The 26,119-nt window shown below is 39.8% G+C and overlaps 2 protein-coding genes across 3 annotated transcripts in view; one reads left to right on the top strand and one right to left on the bottom strand.

Annotated features, from left to right (window-relative positions):
* Positions 1 to 1,974: 1,974 nt before the first annotated feature.
* ZFYVE19 (zinc finger FYVE-type containing 19) lies at positions 1,975 to 15,909 on the bottom strand. 2 transcript variants are annotated; one of them, XM_083350158.1, is made up of 12 exons: positions 15,806 to 15,909; positions 14,838 to 14,984; positions 12,834 to 12,955; positions 11,005 to 11,058; positions 9,685 to 9,845; positions 8,910 to 9,055; positions 8,578 to 8,692; positions 7,072 to 7,278; positions 5,438 to 5,511; positions 4,770 to 4,865; positions 3,630 to 3,784; positions 1,975 to 2,335 (listed from the first exon to the last, which is right to left on the bottom strand). In XM_083350158.1, exons 2-12 carry the CDS (start codon positions 14,889 to 14,891, stop codon positions 2,263 to 2,265), a joined length of 1,257 nt encoding a protein of 418 aa, XP_083206284.1. In that variant the 5' UTR covers positions 14,892 to 14,984; positions 15,806 to 15,909; the 3' UTR covers positions 1,975 to 2,262. The 2 variants fall into 2 exon arrangements, with proteins under 2 accessions (XP_083206284.1, XP_083206285.1); XM_083350159.1 differs by having other exon boundaries at positions 15,862 to 15,880.
* Positions 15,910 to 16,025: 116 nt separating this feature from the next.
* DNAJC17 (DnaJ heat shock protein family (Hsp40) member C17) overlaps positions 16,026 to 26,119 on the top strand; it is a 44,661-nt gene continuing 34,567 nt past the window's right edge. The window contains exons 1-7 of the mRNA XM_083365956.1: positions 16,026 to 16,261; positions 19,608 to 19,677; positions 21,382 to 21,440; positions 22,530 to 22,617; positions 23,764 to 23,846; positions 24,534 to 24,627; positions 25,294 to 25,343. Coding sequence (XP_083222082.1) covers positions 16,184 to 16,261; positions 19,608 to 19,677; positions 21,382 to 21,440; positions 22,530 to 22,617; positions 23,764 to 23,846; positions 24,534 to 24,627; positions 25,294 to 25,343 — 522 coding nt within the window. The 5' untranslated portion in view covers positions 16,026 to 16,183. The remainder of the gene's footprint in view (positions 16,262 to 19,607; positions 19,678 to 21,381; positions 21,441 to 22,529; positions 22,618 to 23,763; positions 23,847 to 24,533; positions 24,628 to 25,293; positions 25,344 to 26,119) is intronic.

The raw sequence follows: 26,119 nt of genomic DNA, 5'->3' as shown, positions 1-26,119 counted from the left end.
TGAATGGCATGTAGATGTTGTTTATCTCCACGTGCTGTTGATGGCCGATTTGTCTAAGTGCCAGGCTTCCAGGAATTCTCTGATGTTTTTGGACTTGGCTTAATCTTGGATGCTCACAGTTTCCCAAATAAAACTATGGTTGAATCTGTCCCATGTGTTATGAAATTAAGTTTTCAAAATGTCTTCTGACTTCTAGTTGGTATTCATGGATGCTCTCTGCTAGTCTTCTCCCTGATTGTCCTACACAGTGGCTATTTGCAGTTCTTACACTGTATGTTCTAGATCAGTGGCTCCCAACCTTTTCTATACCCCGCTCCCCTAGAATGCTTCTGATATATTCTCGCACCCCTTACAAAATTTTGAAATAATGAATTATGCATATACACTTTAATTTTGAAACTTCTAAACCCAAGTTTTCGCAACCCCTGGAATATCGTCCCTGTTTGGGAACCCCTGTTCTAGATGATTCGTTTTTCTTTTGGGGCTGGTGGGTTTTTGCCAGGAACAGCAGTGCTTTATTGTTTTCTTCTTCCCTTGTGAATGTTCTTGTCATACTTTCCAAAACTCAGTATAATTATTGTTGATTCCTCTGAAGGTTTATTTATTGGTTTCCTGGGGGATTTCAATTATTTGCTCATTGATTTAATCTTTGTGATATAGTTTTAGTGTTGTAATGTGCTTAAATGTATAAGTAAATGATTAACTTTCAAAATAGTTTCCACATTATAAAGTTTCCATTATTTTCCAATACAGAATCATGAATTAAAATTTTGCCATTTTTATGTGAAACTTAAAACTTGCTGCCTGTTGAAATATTTATTGTACCTTTCGAAATTATCCAAACCTGGTAATATTTACTTTACTACAATGCTAGAAATTGTGCTGGCATTACTAGATCTATTTATCCTGCAATTCACTGAACCTGAGACAATTTGAATGAATCTCTTTGTTCATATCTGATTGCATTGAGATTCTTGCCAAATTCATAAGTTGGCATAGAAGTTTGTCCTTTAATTCATCTAAGTCACAATTACATGCAAAGGACAAAAGTTTCAGTGAGGAAATTAATACAGTTGCAGATCAGCTGTTGATAGACATAAATTAATGCTAGTGTGTGTGGGGGGAGGGGGTTATTAGTCCTTTAAATTGATTAACACAATCGTAACTTCTTAAAGCAGAAAAGAAATTCAGTTTCTGCAGAGCTGAAAGTCTGGGAAGAAAAGTCATTTTATTGCCCTAAATTCAGATATGTAGAATAATTTCAGCCATACGGGTTCATGTATTAATTTGGAGAAAAGCAAAGCAATAAAGGAGAATGTAAACTCTAACATTATTTTGTAAGATTGTCATCTGAACTATCCATTTTAAGGGCTGGCTCAGCCTTTGAGGAACATACTGAAGGCCTTATCACAAGAGGGGAGGGGATAAAGAGATTGTACACCTAAAATGAAAAAAAATGATCTTTCAGGAATGAAGTATCTAGGAAGTCTCAATGTCATGGTTTCTTAAGCACCCACATTGCAATCAATCGCCTTGCCTCCATGTGCATTTTAACAGACGATTGGTATAACTGAAAGAAAAAATAGTGAATGTGGGTGCTTAAGAAACCATGAAATTGATTATGAGATCAGCATAAGGAGACAGAAGCCCTTCCACAGATATCAACCTGAAATGGTAACTTTACTAAGCATTTGGCTTGGTCTCTGCAAAGCCTTTCCATACCCTGTGAAGGCCCAAACACTTCTTTGATAAGGAGTGACAATGGGAGGCATACTAGAATGTGTATGATGCAGATGTGAACCTCAATCCAGTTAGGCCACCCCAGGAATGTCCATGGACTGCCTAAAGCAACAGATTTTTTCTGAGGAATGAACAATGGTACATAATTTTTAAAGTGACTTAATTTTTTTTTGATAAGTTGCTAAAAATCAGAACCCTAATTTTTTTGTAGCAGAGAAGCAGAGCACAAGTTCATTATATTTTCTTCATATACTTTAATACTTTTTAAATATTCATATTTCTCCACTAATCATAGTCCTCAGGAACACAATAACCTTCCATATCAACTCTCCGTGGCTTATTCATAAAACAAACCAGCTCCACCGTCTTTATTTAACTTCATTGCGACTGCTTGTTCTTGCAAAGTATAGCTTTGCCCTTCCTCAACATTCCAGAGTTGATTTTTGTAGCCCAGCTGATGTACAGTGGAAAACATTTTTGGCCAATGTCTTTTTCAAACCTTTCCCATCATGCTCTTTGGGCTCACTTTTGCTGGTGGGGAGGACGATAGCCAGATGTTCTGTGCTCTTTCCAATCATACTCATCATGGCTTTCCCTAAAAACCAAAACAGAAAATTTAGCCAGTGTTGACCAAAAGGTGGCTATGCCAATCAGGAGAGTTGGGAACTGTAAGCAAAGTAACCAAGTTTTGACATATGAGACAGACATATGAAGGTATTTCCCAACAACTTCCCTTTTCAATTGCACCCCTTCTTCTCCTCACAGTGCTTACCTGGGAGATTCCCCATTTCTTGGGAGAATCATTTTAATGCTACAGGAGGCTGCTACCCTAAAGAGAATTCCTCATAGGATCCAAGAGCTAGGGTTTGTATCTTTAACACTATACATTCTTTTTTTTTTAATCCCATTTATATCCCGCCCTTCTCCGAAGACTCAGGGCAGCTTACAATCTAAGCACAAATCAATGTGCTTAGCAATAGCCTTCATTCTATGTATATTTATTTATTTATTTATTTATTTATTGATGGGATTTATATCCCGCCCTATCTCCCGAAGGACGCAGGGCGGCTAACAACAAAACATATAATAAGTACAGAAATCAAGATAAAAATAAAATTGAGAACATCTGTGCAATAAATTAAAATTAGAGAATTTAAAAAATAAATTAAAAATTCTAAATATAAATTAATTAAAATGCCTGTCAGTCCAGGTCAGCCTGGTGGAACAGGAGTGTTTTGAGGCCGCGGCGAAAGGATTGGAGGTTTTGGGCCATCCGAAGCTCAGGGGGGAGCTGATTCCATAGGGCTGGCGCTCCCACAGAGAAGGCCCTCCCCCTGGGGGTCGCCAACCGACATTGCCTAGCTGACGGTACCCTGAGGAGGCCTTCTCTGTGTGAGCGTACTGGACGATGGGAATTTGTTCCCGGCAGCAGATGGTCCTGCAAGTATCCCGGACCTAAGCCATGTAGGGCTTTAAAGGTAAGTACCAGCACCTTAAATCTCACCCGGAGGGCAACTGGTAGCCAATGCAGCTCACGCAGGAGGGGTGTAATATGGGAGTATGCCTGCTTATTAGGGCTTTCGGGGGGGCCCCAGCGGCATTATTACAAAGTCAGCTTATTGCCCCCAACAATCTGGGTCCTCATTTTACCTACCTCGGAAGGATGGAAGGCTGAGTCAACCTTGAGCCTGGTGGGATGCGAACCTGCACTAATTGTAGGCAGCTGGTGTTACTTAAGGAGGCATTAGCCCACTGCTCCACCAAGGCTGTTGCAATTATGCTGATTCATTTATGATATCTTCAGCTCAAGAGCTTTGTTTCAGTCGTTCTGTTTCCTAAAGAAATAGCAAGGGAAGCTGTGTTTCACCCAATGACACTTTGCCCGTTACCTGAAGCAGCGCTGGCAATAGAGGTCATCATCACAGCTGTGGCAGCGCACAGTGGCGTCTTCATTGCAGATACAGCACCAGGGTAATTCTTCCTCATCACTGTCCGGTGTTTTGGTAGGCCCAATTAGATGTTTAGCAGCAACCGACGCTTGTGCCTAACGGAGGAGTTACAATAATGCAACCACATTATGAAAAATCCATAATAAGAGTTCCTGCTTGTTTTAAAAGATAGGTGTGGAAGTAGGCATCACTGTCGTAATTCCATACATTTCCTCTAAATCTATTCATCAGTGAAACCCAAAATGTATCTCTGAAGTAGCTATTTGTGTAACGTTAGTGGGCATTTTGCACGATGTTCTAATTTCACATTTTATTCCATTCAAAAACAAATGCACTATGGATCTGGAGACCAAAAAAAAAATTCGGATGGTAGGATGGAGAAAGATGAGCAGGGCACTTAGAGGGTATAGGCTAAGAACCCAAAATCAGAGGCAAGAACAACTGAGAGTTCAGGAACTCTGCTTTCTAAAGCTATGTTTACCTACTCAGAGGTAATCTAGCTAAATGCTGTGTAAGATTGCAGCCTAAAGTATTTCAACTGTATGATAAGCAAATACCCAAATATGATAACTTAAGACTGGAAAAACAATGAGCGTTCTGAGCCAGGATGCCTTGGTTCAAGGCTGGCATCTCTCTACATAGCCTCCCTCCAATGAAGTTGTAGGATTACTAGAATACCTGTAATAATTCTTTGGATAACTGAAATGGACCAGTTTTTAATGCCTGGAAATACAAAAATGTATTCCCATTCACTTTCCCTTGCTTATGTGAAAATCAACTCTGCTGTCCCAAGCCTGGATGGCTGCTGGCAATTCTGTAAAGAAACTGGCCAGCCCTTTACAAAATGATGGGTAAGTATAAAGCTTGGGGCAAGTTGGCCCTGGAGAAACCATTTGTCTTTCAGTTTCAGAATAAGAACCACAGGTGTTTGCTCTTTGGCCTGGCATCTGGAGACAGTTGATAATCCTAAAGAAACACAATTTGAGGGATCTGACTAATTTTTCGTTGGCCCTTAGCTGCAGTCCTGAAGATGCTAGCTTCACAATGCTGTGCATGTATGTATCTAGGGGCGTTGCTCACCTTGGTTTTCTCAGTGGAATGCGACTGCACAGTTGCAGACTGATTTGGGGAAATATTGAAACCACTTGCTTCATCCAGAGCTGCCTCCTCAGTAAGCTGGTAACAAAAAAATAGCATATATATAATAAACTTATTTATTAAATTTATTTGCCACTCATCCCTCTTTCAAGTAACAAGTACTCTCAGAGGCTGCTTCCTTCTACTCTTAATTTTCAGTGTAGCAAGTTACCATCTAAATAAGCACTGAGTTTCCAATCCTTAATAATAATAATAATAATAATAATAATAATAATAATAATAATAATAATAATAATATAAAGTTGGAAGGGACCTTGGAGGTCATCTAGTCCAACCCCCTGCTCAGGCATTTCAGGCAAATGGCTGTCCAGTCTCTTCTTAAAAACCTCCAGTGTTGGAGCATTCACCACCTCTGGAGGCAGGTTGTTCCACTGGTTAATTGTTCTAACTGTCAGGAAGTTTCTCCTTAGTTCTAGGTTGCTTCTCTCCTTGACTAGTTTCCATCCGTTGCTTACTTAGCTGCAAAACCTACAAAGCAAAGTTTTATCTTCTGAACCCACTTAGAAGGTTAAAAAGGTTAATACATGGGAAACATCAAGCTTGGGTATGAAGTAAAAGATTATCAGATTAACCCTGCAGCTGTAAGATACCTGTTTCAAAACTCTCTGGATGGCTTCCTCCTCTTCTTCATCACTATTGGGGAGTTTGTAATCATCCAAAGTAACTGTTGAAGAAAGAAAAATAAAACTGAAGATGTGATCATGATTTCATAAAGGTAGCTTTTTGCTATTTCATGTTACTGCAAACATCCATGCTGTACAACATACTGTCTTGCCTTCCATAAATTCTCCCATACATTAATTTAGGCCTTCCATAAATTATTCCCATTGCAGTGGGATTAATTTGACCCTTAATCTTTGAGGTCCTTATAAAGCAGAAGAGAGGATAAGTGACAGCCCAACGTCTATCACTTCTGATCTGGAAGGTCCTGAAAGATCCACAAGTAATCTCCATTCCATCATCTGATATGCAAGCAATATTCTTTGGTCTCTCAAGGCAGCCAGTAGGCCATCCTCCTCATCTTTGTTCTCCTTGGTCCTTTTCTCAAAAATACATCCTTTTCTCCTCAGTAATTGATCTGTTCTCCTTCAGCCTCAAATGTGCTGTGTTAAGTTTGCTTTCTGGGAGGATTCAGGAGCTGTCTATCACTTCTGACACCCCCTTCTCAAAGCCAGTATGATTTCTAAAGCATCAGAGGGTTGTCTTTTTCCACTGCCAGTGCTAATCCAACTTATTAATGTTGGCAGCTCACTGTACGTGTCATTCACAGCACTTTATCTGCAATATAACAATTAATTATTATGTATTAATTAAAAAAACCCTTCATAAACTGATTTCTACATATTAGTTTCTACTAAAAGAAAAAGGCCAGCCTTAGTTATTTTTTAGTTCCTTGGCTTCATGAGAGATAAGAGGCTAGTGTGCTGCTGATATGCCAGTGGGACAATCATACAGGCAATACTACCAGTAGCGGTTAATATTGAAGTGAGGTTGTTTTAAGGGAAGTATACTTGAGATGTAAAAATGGATAAACTTTGAAGTGGCAGGGGCCTCTACAAAAACTCCTGTGAAGGATTAACCCAATATCAGAACCTCTCATTTGAAAGTCGTATGTAGACGTATCCTATAGACCAGGGGTGTAAAACTGCCGGCCGGCAGGCCGGATGCCTTACCGGGAAGCCACACCCACCCCATTGCTGGCAATGGCGAAAAAGCTCTGATACGTTGCGCGACGTCACGTGACATCGCGAGTTTGACATGTCTGCTATAGACAATAACAGCAGTGAACCAATCAGTTGTGCCACAGTGGTTAGGCTGATATATCATCAGGATAACTGCAGAAATCACAACCGAGATTTTGAAAAGCAAAAACAAAAGGACTCAAAGGCCCATCAGCTGCTCAGCAGTGCCATATGCTGGTGCCAGGCTTGGAGAAACCCCATGAATGTACCCTGTTCGTCTAGCCCGCTGGAACAAAGACAGCCTTGGTTTCACAGCTTTGCTTGTGGGGAAAAAAAAACAGCAAAGTATTCCCGTTAACATCTCTTCCCAGCTATCAACACCTATTAATTGCTTGCTTTTAAAAGAATCAAAATCCTAGCACCAGGAAATAGAAGTTCTTCTGAGAATTATGACTTGGATATTTTCCCATTAACCCAACCAAGATTGGTTTCGAATAAACTAAAGTCTTCCTCAGCTGATGTGAATATTGCTTGCTCCATACCTGTCTCAGGATCTTTGCCTTTTAAAACTGCCAGTCGCTTGGCCACTTCCAAAATCTTCTCCTCTCTGGTGTTTTCCTCCCTGAGTTCAGCAGCGGCCTGTGCCAAAAGTTTAGTTTTCTCCTCCTCCAATTGCCTAAGAGACAGATCTGAGATGCCTGCGGTACCATCTGTCTGATTTAAATCGTTCCAATTCTGTGTCCTCACTTCTGAAACAGCAAAAACCTAGAGTGAATTCAGAGCTGCACCACAATCACTCAGTCATTACAATAATTTGCCAAAAAATAAAACACGTCACAGCCTAAACACTCTTAGTTATGCCACAGTGTAATCATACTGGAGCTACTTTATTCATTCAATTGCTAGTTGTCTCACAATAAGTAACTTTGAATAGAAAATTTTAAAAGACATGAGATAATTCAAAGGTTTGTAGCTGGTTCACCAGTCTCTTCTGTCTTTCTTATGCAAATTTGAGTAGCATTTTTAAAATCTTCAGCCAGCCTCTGATTTAAGAGTTTTCATCCTCTCAGCATTCAGCACTCAAAAAGGCTGTGTCAAACAAGGCAGGAAACAAGAATCCCTATAGCCTATAGAAAGGTTTTGCCTTGTTTGGGCATAAGAGTATTAATATGATAGGTAAAGGTAAAAGGTAAAGGTTCCCCCGCACATGCGTGCTAGTCGTTTCCTACTCTAGGGGCCGGTGCTCATCTCCATTTCAAAGCCGAAGAGCCAGCGCTTGTCCGAGGACGTCTCCGTGGTCATGTGGGCAGCATGACTAGACGCCAAAGGCGCACAGAACGCTGTTCCCTTCCCACCGTAGTGGTCCCTTTTTTTCTACTTGCATTTTTATGTGCTTTCGAACTGCTAGGTTGGCAGGAGCTGGGACGAGTAACAGGGGCTCACTCTGCTACGCGGCACTTGGAATTCGACCCGCCAAACTGCCGACCTTCTGATCAACAAGCTCAGCGCCCTAACCCCCTGAGCCACCGCGTCCCTTTATTAATATGATAGCACTTTTCAAATATCTGACAGGGTGTCCCACGCTGAAGAAAATGTAATTTATTCTCTAACTTCCCTGAATTCAAGAACCAAATAATAAACATGTTAGGAAAATACAGATTTCAGATGAACATTAGGAAAAAGTTTTTGACAGTGAAGTGTTTTTTGATAATGGAGCAGAAGATGGTAGGTTTTATTCTCTTCCTGAATGCCTTAAAGCAGAGACTGAATAGACAATTATTCCTCCATTAAGAAGCAGTGACATTAGCTCAACAAAATCTGAAGACAAATAGAAACCAGAGTATTTTAGTGGCAATTCTTCATCAAAATTGAACCAGGCACTAAGGAGGCGGCTTTGGAAGCAATGCAAGGACTGTGGAAGGGGCATCTTTGCAGCCCCTTGGTCAAGAACAGCAGTGGGGAAGCACTTTGTTGTATGAGATTTCAGGACCTACTTGCTTCCATTTCTACATCAAAAATAAGAATCCACGTTAAGGCTAAAGAGAAACCTTGAGATGTAATTGTGAAGCCTCCACTCTCATCAATGGTGACTTCTTCGGCCATCTGGTTCAGCAAGTCATTTGACTGCTCAACCTGGGTCTTGCTGCTGGAGACCTGGTGTACCTGACCAAAGCAAGAGAAGTATAGGAAATTACATGTAATTAAATGAAATGAAATACTGTTAAAATAACGACTCCCCCCTATATTAATGATTTTCCTTTCTGTCCCATTTAAACATTGCAATCTGGAGGCAAATCGAAATGGCCAGGTAATTTTCAATCATTTTCTCTGGCTAGAAAAAACTCTGGAAAAGGTCTGTTTTTAAGCAACGGTAGCTTACGGGTCTGGGGGCTGCAGATGGAAGTGTTCTGCCTTGCAAGGCTGCCAAACGGTCCTCCATCTCTTGGGCTGTCGGAACGGGTCTTCCAGAGTCAGCTTTCAGGGCCGCCAGCCTAGATTCTATCTCCCCCTGGGATGGAATAGACTCTGCACAATTTAAAAGCAGAATTATTTGCTAACAGTGACCGAAAGAAGTATAAAATTATTTCTATACATAGAAAAAACAATGGCCAAATGGCACGTTTTAAAATGCAGAAACTGGCAGTGTCGATTCAGGGTTATGGAACTATCAATACCGGCCTCACCACACACCCATCAAAAATCATCTCGGTTAAATAGCAAGTTGCTCAGAAAAGGGCACCTAATCTTTCTTCCCTGTGAACAGAAAAATTACTGCACTGTTCTCTCCACCTCCCCTGCACTGATGATGCTACTCAGCCCAGCAATAAAACATCTGCAGAACGAAATGCAAACTTTAAAGAATAGCAAGAACCCAACATTAAGCACTTCTAGACCAAAATTTAAGGGGTGGGGTGGGGGGGGGGAAAGGAAGAAATATATGTATCTATTCTAACATGATCAGTGTTAATCTACTATGGAAAGAAAAACTGAGGAATTGGTGCTCACGTTGCCTTCTTTTAGAAACTGTTTCCAGAGCGTAAGTAAGACAGCTTCTCTGTTTGCATGTGTAAACTGAACATTAAGAATTTTCTTCTTGAACTCTGATTTAAGGTCTACCGGCGGCAGACCCCAGCGTGAAAATATGAGCAACTCACTAGGCTTTGCTGCCTTCTTGAGCCTCTCCAGTCTCTCCATTAGAATCTTATCCTCTTTGGATAGCCCTCGATATCTGGAGTCGGTCTGACTCTGAGATTTCACCAAGCCTTTCCGAGGGCTCTGCATCTGGTTCTGCTTGGCTTCAAGAGCTGCAATCCGCCTGCAAAAAGAAGTCCTGTGTGAATTAACAGGATTACCAGAAATGCTTCTCTAAGACTTGATTCACACACACACACACACACACACACACACACACACAGAGAGAGACACACACACACAGAGATACACACACACAAACACACACTCTCACATAAACAGAGATTAATTACTGGGGTGACAAATTACTGGGGTGAGCCTTGCAAGACATAAAAACAGAGAGATGTTTGCCAAATTCATTCATGTTTCACTGAAATAAAACAGCATTGACTCAGCAAGCAACCTACAAACACATGTGAATGGATCAGTCCTTACAGACAGGAATAACAATAGCAATAGCACTTAGAATTATATACCGCTCCATAATGCTTTATAGATGCTTTGAGAGTTTACAAGGTCGGCAAATTGCCTCCAACATTCTAGGTCCTCGTTTTTATCGACCTGAGTCAACCTTGAGCTGGTCAGGATCAAACTCCTGACTGTGGGCAGAGTTAGCCTGCAATACTGCATTCTAATCACTGTTCCACCATATCACCATGAACGTTCAGAAGGAAGATTGTATCAGGATTTGGCAATCACTTCTGCTACCCTAATTTTCCTGGATGTATAGATTGGCCAAAGTTAAAAATTTTACTCTTAAGCTGAAATCTCTTAGTTGCTAAACTCTGCTCCACTGCCATTAGAAGCCAATGGGCTTAACCTTGTTTGGTTCCTTCAGTTAAGCATTCGTAACTGATTCATTCCAGGTGACATCACAAATAGTGATTTTAATGCACAATTTTTCAGTATCACAATATTAAACTGTCATACATATCCTAGATATATGGTCCTTAGTGTATGCATATTATTCTTAGTTTTTCATATTATTGTCAATGTCTGTATCACTAGTGCTTGCTTCTTGATCAGGGGTTCTTGGATTTTTTTTTTAAACTAACAAGATATTTAGTGAGAAAAGTCCTACTCTAGTTATTTTGAGAAAGGAATTACATTTTTTGAATTGTTAACATAAGGAATTTAAATCCCGCAACAAATAAAGGAATTTAACAAATAGCTATTAAATGGCTAAGGCCACTGGTGATTCATCATCACACACATGTACACTTTGCTTTACAAATATATAAAGATCATGAATCAAAACTAATTTTCTGATTATTGGAACTCACTTCTTATAGTTCTCTGGTGGAGACCATCTAGCTGAATTTGACTTAGATGGTCCGCTGAAAAGAAAAAAGAATGTCATAAAATAGAGGCTAAAACTGCTACATTATAAAACGTATAAACCTATTTGGGACTAATTACCAGTGTTTTTGACTGAATCTGTCCCTCTAACACTTGGAAATCAGAATATGTGCAAAATAAATACATTAATAACCATTTGTACAATACATTGTACAATGCAGATGATACCACTCTAATGGCAGAAAGTGAAGAGGAACTAAAGAGCCTCTTGTTGCGGGTGAAGAAGGAGAGTGCAAAACTTGGGTTGAAACTTAACATTAAGAAAACCAAGATCATGGCATCTGGCCCTCTCAATTCCTGGCAAATAGATGGGGAAGAAATGGAGGTAGTGACAGATTTTATTTTCCTGGGTTCCAAGATCACTGCAGATGGGGACTGTAGCCAAGAAATCAAAAGACGCTTGCTCCTGGGGAGGAAAGCCATGGCAAATCTAGACAGCACACTAAAAAACAGAGACATCACCCTGTCAACAAAAGTGCGTATAGTCAAGGCTATGGTCTTCCCAGTAGCAATGTATGGCAGTGAAAGTTGGACCATAAGAAAGGCTGAGCGCCAAAGAATTGAAGCCTTTGAACTCTGGTGCTGGAGAAGACTCCTGCGAGTCCCTTGGACTGCAAGGCGATCAAACCGGTCAGTCCTAGAGGAGATCAATCCTGACTGCTCTTTAGAAGGCCAGATCCTGAAGCTAAAACTCAAATACTTTGGCCACCTAATGAGAAGGAAGGACTCACTGGAGAAGAGCCTAATGCTGGGAAAGGTTGAGGGCAAGAGAAGAAGGGGACGACAGAGAATGAGGTGGCTGGATGGAGTCACTGAAGCAGTAGGCGTGAGCTTAAATGGACTCCAGAAGATGGTAGAGGACAGGAAGGCCTGGAGGAATGTTGTCCATAGGGTCGCGATGGGTCGGACGCGACTTCGCAGCTAACAACAACAATATATAGCACAACCCAATCTACATTCAACAACCCCATCTACATTCCTTATGTGACACACAGTCAGGCACCTCAAGCATCATGAGATTTGATAGATTTTATGCAAACCCTCCCCTTCATGGATTACTGCCTTGTCGTGGCAAAGGGGCTTGCGTAATTTAATGAAGCTATGAGCTATGTGCAGAACCACCCAAGACAGACAGGTCATAGCAGAGAGTTCTGACAAAACGTGATCCACTGGAGAAGGAAATGGCAACCCACTCCAGTATCTTTGCCATGAAAACCCTATGGACAGTACCAAAGGGCAAAAAGATATGATGCTGGAAGATGAGCCCCTCAGGTCGGAAGGCGTCCAATATGCTACTGGGGAAGAGCAGAGGCCTAGTATTAGTAGCACCAGAAAGAATGACCTAATGAGAAGGAAGGACTCACTGGAGAAGAGCCTAATGCTGGGAAAGATTGAGGACAATAGAAGAAGGAGACGACAGAGAATGAAGATGGTAGAGGACAGGAAGGCCTGGAGGAACGTTGTCCATGGGGTCGCAATGGGTCGGACATGACTTCGCAACTAACACAACAAATGCAAACCTTCCAAAATAAGGGAGAAACCCTGGAGCAATAAGCATCTGAACTTAATGCCAGAATTCATTGTCCAGAAAAAACATTTAGCTTTGTAGAGTAAGGAATACGGTAGTACATTTCCTAAATGATTGTGTGGATTGCAGTTAATAGACAGAATGCTAAAGTGACAACTCGCTGTTGATTGAGCTCTCTAATTTTGTCAATCCATCACTTGGATCAGAATTCAGTTCCGTCCTTACCTTGTTAACTCTCCGTGACACTGCTTGCAAACCTTCTGCTGAGTGTCCCCACAACGAGGAACAATGGCACTGAATCCTAGGCAGCTTGAGCAAAATCCTCGACCACAACCCTTGCAACCATTCTGAGAAGGGGGGAGAAAAAAAATCAATGGAGAAAAGCACTCTTAAGCAGACTGCCACAGGACGACTGGGAAGGTTCCTTCTTATATAAGATTCATCCAGGGAGATACTTCCATACTGTGGTGGTTACTGGTACTGGGCCTAGCTTGGTTATCTGGGGAGAGTTGGATCCTCTTTGGCCTGAGAAAGTGAACAAGGTCCTCAGGACTGATAGGACCTTGTGTTACATTCATGTCACTCCTGGCTGGTTAAGGCCTCCTGGGGAAGAAAGAGTGGGTCTTTGTGCCTGAGCCAGGGGCCCTGGGCATGGGCTAGGGCTCGTTTCCTGGTTGTGTGGGTGATTGGCTAGATCAGACATGTCAAACCCGTGACATCATGTGACATCACGCAACGTATCAGGACGGTTTTGCCATTGCTGGCAATGGGGTGGGTGCGGCTTCCGGATGATGCGGCCGGCCAGTGGGCCAGCAGTTTGACCCCTGGGCTAGATTATGCCCGACTGCTATATGTTTTACTTTTATTTTTTATATTGTATATTTTATGTATTTTATTTTGATTTATTGTAAACTGCCTAGACCAAGGGTAGGCAACCTTGGCTCTTTTATGACTCATGGACTTCAACTCCCAGAATTCTGGGAGTTGAAGTCCACGAGTCATAAAAGAGCCAAGGTTGCCTACCCCTGGCCTAGACCATGTAAAAGTGAGATGGACAGCTAGAATGAATACATGCAAGCATGCATGTATGCGTGAACGAACGAGCAAGCAAGCAAGCAAGTGTGAAACTGAGTTCTCTTGCTGTAGAAAGCCAATATGAAAACAAGGCTTTTCCTCCAGGTCCCTTCAAAGCACACATCTGACATGCAAGAGCAATGGAATATAACACCAGTGTACTATATCATTTATTTTATTCTATTTATATCCTGCTATTTTTTAAAACAACTAATGGCAAGAAATATTGAAGCAATTACCAAGCAAAACAAGCAAGCAGCTATACAAACAATAAACAAAAAGAAGGAAAAACAAAAGAGCTTAGGTGTCACAGCATACACTCTAGTGATAATTAGCTAATCAAAATTCCCCAAGACTTACACATTTTTGGGCAGAAGTCTTTTCTTATTTTCCTTAGGAAGAAGTTGGTGTCATATGCTATTATTTAAATTATTTCCCCCACCCCATTGGTGAGTTCTTACCCAGTTTTAAGATGGATAAAACATCATCAGTGATGCACTGGCAGATAAAACATAGTATTTACTGAAGAACTTCTTAAAAGCAGTAATGGGCTTTAAAACGCTTCTCAAAACCCAAGTTATTTTAAAAAGATGACATACATCACACATTTTTCCCTGTGAATATTTTAGCATTAATGTATGAGTTTACCATTGTATTTCATATACCTTATTTAATTCATTTCTTAAGGAGAATATGTGAATTCTCTATTCACTGTGCATCAAAGTAGACAGACCACTTTTTAAAGTGAAACCAGAACCATCTTTTGGGAAAAATCCCTTATTGGTTATTTTATTATAGAAAAACAAAACAATCCAACAACTGAACCTGAAAGGCAGAGACTTGCTTAGCATCCATCATTTATTTATTTATTCAAATTTGTTACAGTTGTCCAACTCCAACAGACTCTGGGCAGTATATAGAACCAAAAAGATCCATAAAAACTAATAAAATGTAAAATATTAAAATAACTAAATATTAAAATATCTAAAACTGATTACAGGAACCAAAAGAAGCATGAATCTGAAGCATGAGCATAAAATCTGAGAGAATTCTACATTTTTACATTTTACTGTATGAGATTGCATTTCTCTCAACACAGATTTACCACGTTCAGTTTTTGGAAGTGCTGACACTGAGTAGTGAAGAAAAACTTGCCTGTTTCTTGAAGACAGTAAACTTTGATGCACAGCCATAACACCTGTTATCCATGATGCTAGCTGAGTTGGTTCTTAAGAGTTTTCACAAAAAATACCAGTGGGGACGTGATTCTATTTTGTCTGCAAGCAGCTATCCCATGGTTCCCTTTTCAGAGATAGAACAAAGAATAAGAGTGAAATATAAAATGCTGATAATGATTCAATGAAAACATGATCTACTAAAGATGTGACACTGGTAATTGATTTTGCTTTCATAATAAAAAAAATTCTTACTATACATTTGATTTCCTAATAACAATTAAAATCATAGAGAAAAAAACAAAAATTCAAAGATTAGGCTTTCCCAATCCAGTATCTTTCAAAAGTGTTAATCCTAATTTCGCTAATTCTTAACTAGAACAATTCCTTTAATTCATTTTATCTTTACAACGTTCAGAAGCAGACCCATAGCAGATCAACATAGTCTCTTCCAAAAAAAATATGTTGTTCACAAAAGAATAAAACAGCACAAACTTTATTAAAAGGAAAAAAAGACACTAGTCAACATTTATGACCATTACATTAACTGTTTAGATACATGTTTACTGTTGAATTCCCCCCCCCCTTTTCGTTTCTTCATTGACTGCCATGGTGAATTAGGGAAACAAATCAGCAGACTCCCCTATAACCAACTTTTCAAACCTGTCACCCCTAAAGATGCAGCCAAATTCCCACCGTGTCCAGCTGGGTATGGAAAACTACAATCACATTGGGAATTATCAGAGTTGGGGTACAACACAGCAGCTGAACCGGGAAGGTTACCCCAAGATCCTTACGAAAAAGGAAAAGATTAAGGCAACAATATGAAAGGAAGGGTAATCTAGACTAATAATCTGATAGCCTAATTAATCCAACAGGCTATTTCTGCCTTTTTCAAAGTCTGGCTACTGCTCCTTTTACCGCAAGTGACGGCAAGAGTGTACTCACAGCTCTCCTACGACCCTGGGGGGTCTAAACGGGTGACAGCCAATACAATACAGTACCGTTCTGTGACTACATTTCCTAGAGACTCTTCTCCGCCCACTATCCCTGACGCAGCGCTTGCTGGGGTTTCGACGATTTCTCCAATCACGGCGCCGGAAAGTTCTAATAACCGAATCACGATGACGAGTGCGGACCTTGGCATGCTGGGAATCGTAGTTCGCTCGGCTCCCATCTTCCGTCGGGAGAAGAGACGCTCTAAAGAGAAAAGTCCACGTTTTCCCAGAAGCCAAATCGCTACCGGGGCGAAGGAGCGGGGCAAGGGAGCGAGCTCGAGCGAATCATCCCGGTCGGGAACTGTAAGAAGCAGCAAGTCGGGGGGAAATGGCGGTCGATAAAGAACTGCTGGAGTTGGACCTCTACGTGCTTCTGGGCGTGGTCGAGAAAGCGACGGATAAAGAGGTTAGGAAGGCCCGAGCTGGGGGATGGGAAACCATACCCGTTTGATAGACGTTGGAGGCGGTCCGAAGAAGCACCGTACGCTCTTGAAACGGCTTTGGTTTTACAAGCCGTGCATAAACCAGACGTATTAATCTCTCTCTGGAGGTTCCGCGGATAAATGAGCTCTAGAGCCCAGTGTCTGAAGCTAGAGCCTCCAGATGCATTTGATTCCATCATTCCCATTTGTGACTGGCCAGGGCAAATGGGGATCGCGGTCCAATGCACATGGAAATGGCCCACGGAGTGACAAAACGGTCCTTACTACAGGAATAAATGGGGCTAGTCAGCAAACCTGTTTACAATGTGCCAGAACTCGTATCTACCTCAAGGCCCGTCCATTGACCAGTAGAGGGATTCTTTGTGGGTTATTATGCTAGTGGTTTTCCTGTCTTCCTGTGCCAATATTTGGTTGCGCCTTAGAGCAGGGGTCTCCAACCTTGCCAACTTTAAGACTTCGTCCACAAGTTTTAAAGTTGCCACGGTTGGAGATCCCCTGCTTTAGAGGGCTTGAGAAACCAGACCCAGGACAAGCTTTGTGGAGAAGGTGTTAGCGGTTGGGAGCGTGGGAACAGGGCTAAACCCAATATTACTTTGTCAAAACTGCAGGGTGATGGCCTCGTGTTCCTGAAGATTATGATGCCCTGCACTTGAGATCAGTATTCTTGTGAAAGCTATAGTTGATCCAGGTCTCAGTGGAAAACATTTATTTAGCAAATTTATATAACACCCCTCCTCCCAAATCTTATTGAATATGGCTCTGGGCCACATACAACCCTCACTGACAATTAGAACAATAGAATGGTGATTAAAACAATTGAACACTTTTTTTCAAAACAAAACTAAGATAGTGGAAGAAGAACAATAGTGTGATTGAAGGAGTTTGAAAGAGAGGATGTATATGACTGACTATACAATAGAGATTCACATTCACTCCAGTATTAAATGCTTGCTTTGAATTATTATATCAGGATCATACAGATGGTCCTTGTTTACTGACCTTTTACAGTTACAATGGTGCTGCAAAAGTAATTTAATGACCATTTATGAACTTCAATCACGTGGTCACCATTATATTCAGTAGCGTTCTATGCCTGACCTGTGTTTTTTTTCTTTGCCTCCTATGCTGCACCCTTCCCCTCATCTTACAGAGCAGAGAGATTGGAGAGAAAGAGATTTCAAGAGAGTTCTGAAACTGTTTGCAAAGTGTGCTTGCAACTCCCAGCCTCAAGGTGCCAGTGCAATTGCATTGCTGCGCAATTACTTACACTACGTTTGCTTCAAGGGAACAAACAGCTCACTTTTTGGAATCTCTTTCTAATCCCTCTACAAGTACCTTTGCCATACATATTTATGATATGCTGTTAATTCTTCTTTCCATGCCAGGTTCTAGAAGAAATGGGAAAATTGGACTCTTCCCTCTCAAGAAAATGGACCAATTTTTGTAAATGTTTTGTCATTGCAGTGGTCATATGATTGCAATGGCTCACAATTACAATGTTGCAGCATCCCATGGGTCACCATTTGCAACCTTCTTTGCCAGAGTTTTTCAGCAAGTCAGCAGGGAAGCTGGCAGGAGGTCACAAATGGACGACCATGTAACATCCTTGCTTAACGACAGCATGGGATTAGCTTAAGGATAGCAACTGGGACGTGCCATTGCTAAGTAACATGGTCATGTGTTGTGCTTTATAACTGCATCACATAGTGATGGAAATTTTGGTCCCAGTTGCCATTATTAACTAAGAACTATCTGTATACATGAAGCATAGTGTTATTTTTTGAAAGGGAATACTTATGTAGTCCATTAGATGGTGCTAAAATTACCATAAACATTTGGATAGTATATTGGTAGCTGGGTATTAATATGCCATTTCTGAATAAGTTTCAATTTAATTTCCTGGTAAAGAATACTATAGTTAATAAAATAAGTAGAAATGAAATTTTAATTTACATTTGTATTAAAAAATCATAGTTTTTAATGTCAGAGAATCATAATTCTGGAATTGAGATGAAAAATATCATCAGATCCATCAGCTTAAACTGAGACACAATTCTGGCCAGACATAGGCAATATAAATTCTTCTGTATATTTCCTTTATAATTCTTATAAGCTGCAGTCATGGCCTTTGCTTGTGGATTAGGAAACTTGAGAGTATTTCCCTGATAAAAATCAATAAAATAAACATGTTTCAAATCTGGATTTTGAATTGTTCCTGATTTGCCCACAGATTTGTAGCTATATTTTTGAATTTATTTACAACAATTAGATTCATAGAACTGATCCTTTATTTGCTAAATGTATATTCCAAAACACTTCCTAAATTTTTTTAGACAAACAGCAATTCTGAAAAGATAATGTTGAAAGTAGGATAGATTGAAAATCATTCATACAAGTATACCCAACCTTCATTATTCACAAAAATTGTTCCAGTCAAATATGAAATGAAGCTTAATCGTTGTATTTAATAGTTTTGGATCAAACGACATTTCTTTTTTGAGTTATTTGTCAGTATCAGATATGGTACCTGCTAAGAAAGATATCTTGTCAAATATTTATTTTCCTGAGCAATTACAGTCTAGATCAGGGGTGTCAAACTGCCGGCCCGCAGGCCAGAGCGTCACGGACAAACCGCGCCCATCCCATTTTCGGCAATGGGAAAAAGTTCCGATACATCGCGCGATGTCACGTGACGTCACGAGTTTGACATGCCTGGTCTAGAAGGTTACAGCTCAGTTGTGCCCCTCTGATTTCTCTGCAAGAACCATTTATATAGGATAAATAAATCACATCTCCCCAAATGTTCAATGATATTTATCATCAAGACTTAATTGATTCCATGTGCCAAAGACATATTTACTGCAGTACAGATTAGTACAGTTTTGCCTTCCATCCTTCTTAGGTTTACTGTTTGAAATATGAATTAAGACTCAGTGTTAAGTAACCCTTATGGAGATTAACATGTCTGTGATTTGTCTACCTTGATTCATCCCATTGTTTCTCTTTAGGAGTAAAGAGTAAGGATTAAATGTTTCAGTTTATCCTAAATGTTGGAAGGAATCTAAACACCAATCCATTTCAGCCTTAAAAAAGTATATGTTCCATTGCAATGAAATCAGATATTTGAAAAATGTTGGTATTTTTTTAATTATGCAGATATGCTTGGGGAAACACAATACACAAAATTTGCCAATTTTTGAGATAATTTTTAATCACTTTTTAATTTGTTGATATTGTTATTGACCATTACTTTGAAAGTTGATACAGTCCGCTGACCTCACTGTTCGTTCGTTCTTCTTTTTGCTACAGATTAAGAAAGCCTACAGACAGAAGGCCCTAACCTGTCATCCAGATAAAAATCCAGATAATCCCAAAGCAGGTACGGAGACTTGTGATAAAAATCTGTCTGGCTCTCCTTATAACTGTTTTATGTGTTATAAGTGAATAGATTTTTGCCCCCCCCCAAACATATAATGATATAATGATTTTTGCCCCCCCCAAACATATAATGATACGGTGAGGTAGAAATAATGCATGTAACAGTTATTCTGAAATCAGTAACAGTTAGTGAGATAAGATGGCAGTTTCTGTGAGACAGGTTGCAAGATAAATCACTAGATGTAAACTGGTTCTCCCATAGCATTACTGGTATGATACTGATCTATCTCTCACTCAGCACTATCATTCAGGTGTTTACATTCTCCACATGTGACAGTAGGCAACCCAGGGCTGCTGACACTTTTGCTACAAGGTCATGCTGACAGGAGAAGCTTCCACTCATGGTTAAGAGAAGAGCAGAGCCAGTCTCAATGTTGCTGCTGTGAAACTGTTGAGCAGCAGCAGTTATCTTTATAAGCTGCCCGATTGGGCAGCAATATAATTTTTTATAAATAAATAAAATTAATCTGCATTGCTGAACAATTAATTGTCAGTAGTTTACTTGCTGCAGCTCCATAGCTTGCTTTATTTATGAAGGAGATCCAGTGTGGTCCTTAGAGTTGGTCCTCCTAATAGATTACCTCAAAGGCCTACCTTACCCATGATCTTTACCACAGACGCTGCCATCACAATTCCCAAGGAGCCCATCACTGCCAAGGAACCTGTCAGATTAGTCTTTAATCTAGCAATACGCACACTTGTTTTATCACCCATCCCGTCTATCTTGTCAAATGGCCTGTCATTGAGGCAGGTCTGGCCACAGAGCCATGTTGAGGGGACAAAAGAATATTGATTAGAGGGCCTCCTGTATTCCATTGAGGGGTGGAATTAGTCTTCTTTCCACTCTCTCTGCCTCCTACCGGCACGGTATCCTCATTCCAGTGCTTTTCCCCTTCCACTTCAGAGGCTAGCCAAGGTAGTCTTGAATTGTTCTTACCTATGAGGATGATCCTTTTGGTTCTTTTAAGTGTGTTTCTTTTTAGAGAATTCAGTTATCACCTTTAATTGTGAAAAAAATGAAACATTTAAGGATGTAGAACTTAGGAATCTTTTATCTTTAATTAGGTACTGTATACACTTAATGAAAGGGACGCGGTGGCTCAGTGGGTTAGGACGCTGAGCTTGTCGATCAGAAAGTCGGCAGTTTGGCGGGTCGAATCCCGAGTGCCGCATAACAGAGTGAGCGCCTGTTACTCGTCCCAGCTTCTGCCAACCTAGCAGTTCGAAAGCACGTAAAAATGCAAGTAGAAAAATAGGGACCACTACGGTGGGAAGGTAACAGCGTTCCGTGCGCCTTTGGTGTCTAGTCATGCCGGCCACATGACCACGGAGACGTCCTCGGACAAGCGCTGGCTCTTCGGCTTTGAAACGGAGATGAGCACCGGCCCCTAGAGTCGGAAACGACTAGCACATGTGTGTGGGGGAACCTTTACCTTTACCTTTTTACACTTAATGATCAACAGCACCAAATTGAGTTTTAAAAGGTAGGGCGAGTTTAAATTCTAAAATAAGCCTAATTTCTGATGTTCGATCCTATTGTGTTAAGTGTTAAGTTATCCAAGTAAAGTGAATAAATGATACGCAGCTAAAACGATATGAATTTCCCTGCGCTTACATTTATTTTTTTTAATGTTCTGTTCTGTAGCTGAACTCTTCCATCAGTTGTCTCAGGCGTTAGCAGTTCTAACAGATGCAGCAGCAAGGGTAAGAGATTTGATTCTGTGTTATAAATGCAAACATTTTTTGGTTTTGTCACTGCAAGTTAGTGTTTGGACAAGAAAATACCTTTTCTGCACGTTTTTCAGCCGCTGAAAATCTGTAAGGGCCTTACAGATGCCCAGAGTGCTTCAGTTGCTTCATTTATCGGCAATTACTTGTTTGTGTATGGAGAACCCCTTCTTAGTTCACTACAAGAATCTTATCCTATATTTTGAGAGGCAGAATCATACCCTGGAGTAAGAGGTATACTGTCAACCATCTGCCTCTCAGGCATATTTTTAATAAAGCATGGAACCTGTAAGGAAAGAATACATTCATAACATGGATTTGTTTCTCATGGTGAAGAAAGGATATTTGCTACCTACTGCTATTATACAGGAATATCCCATTTTCCTACACGCTTTTCAGGAAAGTATATTAGTTAGAGAAAGGCTCAGAAAAACATAACATAAAACAGGTAGATAAGGCAACATTTTCTTTACATTTCTTCCCTCCACCAAGTTTTCCATATTTGTTTAATGTTTTCATATGTCTAACACTCAACTTTCAGTTCTGTGTCAACTTCCATAGATGTTAAAACTAAATTTATTAGTGAATCAAACATGTACTTAGACACCCTATAAAAACAACATTGTTGTTTTACTTCTGCATCATGGCAGCTCAGTGGTTAGAATGCAGTACTGCAGGCTACTTCTGCTGCCTGCTGGCTGCCTGCAGTTTGACGGTTCGATTGTCACTGGCTCAAGGTTCCATTTTTCTGAGGTCGGTAAAATGAGGACCCAGATTGTTGGGGGCAATATGCTGACTCTATGAACCACTTAGAGAGGGCTATAAAGCACTGTGAAGCGGTATATAAGTCTTAAGTGTTATTGCTAAGTGCTATTCTCTGTATTCTTCCCTCATTAATATAACCGGGATCACATCCATTTTCTTCTTTTTGATCTTTGGTAATGAAAGATACTGAAACATATATAACTTATCAACAATTCAAATAGACCAATTTAATATTTTAAGTAGGTGATTGTAATTCTTACCTTCTTTCAGTGTGTTTTGTCCTTGTTACTTTTTCTGTAGGCAGCCTATGATAGAGTAAGGAAAGCCAAGAAACAAGCAGCAGAAAGGACCCAGAAACTTGATGAAAGAAGAAAGAAAGTCAAACTTGGTAGGTTATATTAGACTGTTTTTATTGAGATAATAAATTCCAAGATTATAGGATCGTTAACAGTAATGTCATACGTGCAATTCATTTACAAACTGCATATTTATATACCATTAAGACTGTAGGTACTGTCAGAATCCATTGATATCACATTCATAAATGTATGGTTAAAATATTGTGCCTACCGGGATTCTGCCATACTTGTAGAAGGAGGGGGGGATTGTTTATTCAGTCTATCTGTAGCTGCTTTCAAAGAACCTTTGATCTGAGGGGGAAAGTGATCTGTCTGTTTGGGGGCTCTAGGAAGAAGGCAATCAACAAAGGAATGCACGAAGATCCTTTCTTCCCACGGAAGGACCTGACAACCAGAATTGATGGGATCCTAACCAAATGGAGTTTGAGGGGAGGGGGGTTGAACCCGGGAATGCTTATATAAAATTGATTTATATTTCCATATTTTCTCATCTTCGTGCTATAACAACCTTGCTGCAGTTACAGTATAGAAAACCAATTGTCCATGTCTTCTTCTAATTGTGTATCAGGAAATCATACTAAAGTTTTTACTAGGTTTTATCTGAATATTAAATTTTAAAATTCGCATCATACGCATGTCTTTCCAGTACTTTTTTTTGCTTTTTCACAGGTATGCTGTGCATAATAAAATGTTCTTTCACATTTTTCACATTTCCAGCAGTCTATCCATCCTAGACAATTTGTCTGGTGACATATAGCAGCAGAATTATCATTTTATAAAAATTATAAAAGTTCTCTTTTAAATTATAGAACACTGAATTTCAAATCTTTTTGACTACATTCTCTTTCACTGATCCATTGTAACCCAAGTTCTTTGCCCATTTTACCATACACTCTTTAATTTGTTCTTCACTTTCAAATCTTAACAAAAGTTTACGCATTTTAGCAATTACATGTTCATCATTTAATAATAATAATAATAATTTAATTTGTATACCGCCCTTCTCCCGATATATATACATATATATATATGTATATAATTCATTTTCAAATAGTGTTTTATGGTCTTCTATATGTGGTACTTTCTTATCTATATTAAATTTTTCCTTTTAATTGCACATATAAAAACTATTGAAACTAAATCCCTTTGCAATTGATTGTTCTCCTTTGCTGTAGATCTTGAAGCTCGGGAAAAAGAAGCTCACTCCCAGGTTAGCAAGGCAGAAGAGATTGAGATAACTAGGACGTTGGAGCAAGAGGTAAAGTCATTATGGCAAACAGATACTATTTTATATGAAATTCATTGGTTGTTATATTCATGTTCAGGAAGAGCAATGGAATTATTGAATTATACAAAATGATGATGTCGGGATCCTAGTTAAAATATATTTGCTTTTCAGGCTTCAGTGCAAAAGCCAACAAGCACAAAGAAATGTATTATTTAATTCAAAGGAAAGCCCTTGCTTTGCATGGATAAAGTTTCAGGTCTCAGTCCTTTGCATCTTTCAATATAACTTTTGTTTGCAAAGCTAGGAATTCTTCCCCAGTAAATATAGAGATTGTTAAGCAAGATGATAAAATAATCTGATGATATAGACCAGGGGTGTCAAACTGCCGCCTGCGGGCCGGATGCGTCATCCAGAAGCCGCGCTCAGCCCATTTCCGGCAATGGCGAAAATGCTCCGATACGTTGACGTCGCGAGTTTGACATGTCTGATATAGACAGTTTCCTATGTTCGTACTTCACATGTTAAAAAAGAAGCTCTTTAGTTTGTTTAATTGTAGTCAGTAAATAGAATGTAGAGCTAGAAAAATGATAAGAGGTCAACTTATGACAGTTCCCTCCTTCCCAAAAAATTGCGAAAGGATAGATTTTTTTTTTTTAAATTAGTGCCAGTTCTTAAAGTAATATTGCCAGGATTTTTCTTTTCTGCTACTCATCCCAGATCCAACGGTTACGTGAAGAGGGATCTCGGCAACTGGAAGAACAACAAAAACTCATCCAGGAACAAATCCGGCTTGAGAAGCAGCGAATACGAAGTAAGGCCAGGCAATCTTTTGCCTGCTTTTTTACAGATGGAATATTTTGCGTTAATTCTGACATGAAGCTTTAGAAAAAGAAGAGTTAAATTAGGAGATCCATCAAAAAAAACCTTTAGTGTCCGTTCAGAAGTAATTTTCCTTGAAGTCACTAGAACTTTTTCCAAACTAGATGCCCAGGATTGCATCTTACCCTGTCACATTTATTTCATATATGACTTTAGACAGTTGTTTACTTCTCAAGAACTTTATACCTATCATAAAAGTGAGGAATGAAAATTAGTTTAATAAATGTTAATCAACAGCTTTGTGATTAACTGTTTGTTGCAATTTCTTCAGTGTCAACTGACGAGAGATTTGTTTTTCAGTCTTTTCCGCCATTCATTCCCATTTCCTTAAGGTTTTTTTCCCCTTTATACTTACTGACAATGATGCTCTATCTCTGGGAATACTGAGTAAATTAAGAGCACCTATTGACCTGTATATCCGGATAGTGTAAATTTTGTCTATAGTAGAATAGTTTAGCTTTGGAGATCAAACCGGGTGAACTGAACTAGAACACTGGATTGCTTTAAGACTTTGTTTAGCCCAAAAAGGATATTCTTTTTAGGTTCAAAACTATAATTGCAACCATATTTTTCATTTTATTTGATTTTCTTCTTTGAGGTAAACAAGATGGGTATGGAGGGAATGGCACAGGAACACCCAAGCTCAAAGTAAGACATCCCCAAAAATTTGAGCTATGAAGAAAGATGAACAACTAATTTATCATTCCATCAGTAGAAGCCAGATGGATCACCTGCAGCCTCCCACACAGTTGGACTGCCCTTGACACCCCTGCTCCTTGTGGGAATTGTCACTTACTTCACCTTAATGTGTTCCTTGCACTTTAATCTAGAATCTAGGCACTAGGATAAAGGTAATTAGAAGTTAAGTCTCTGTCACTTGGAATATTGACCGATTTCCAGATGCTACTTGGTGTATGTAATAAATTTTTGTTATTCTAAAATGTGACTGCTTCCATATGCCTCTTATGCAAGGTGAAAATTAATTTAGTATCTGTACCCCTTCTAATTCACTGTATTTATAGTAGCACTAGACAACCTGTGACCTGCTGGGTTATCGTTTCCTCATTCTGTGGCTTTTGTTGTCATTTTGGAGATGTCCAGCCTTTTCATCCTTGTTTTCTTCATCTCCTTTGTTCTTTGTTCTTTGTCTCTGATCCTGACGTTGTGCATTTCTTTACTCCTTTAGCTCTTTCCCTCTTCTTCTGTGCCTCTTGTTATCATTCTGGAGAAGTGCATGCCTCTCCCCCTCTGATGCTCCTTCTCCTTCTCTGGAGACCTGTGGCCTTAACATCCATTCTTGTATCCTCCTCCTCCTCCTCTTCCTCCTCACAGCTTCTCAGTGACATTTGATGTCATCTGTTGACCATGTTGTTCCCCTCTCTTTCCACATGACACAACGAAGCTGACTATTTAAAACAAAATAT

Source organism: Vipera ursinii, assembly GCF_947247035.1.
Source record: "Vipera ursinii genome assembly, chromosome: 1".
Taxonomy (NCBI): Eukaryota; Metazoa; Chordata; class Lepidosauria; order Squamata; family Viperidae; genus Vipera; species Vipera ursinii.
The sequence above is the reverse complement of the archived record's forward strand: the minus strand, read 5'-3'. Positions and strand labels throughout refer to the sequence as shown.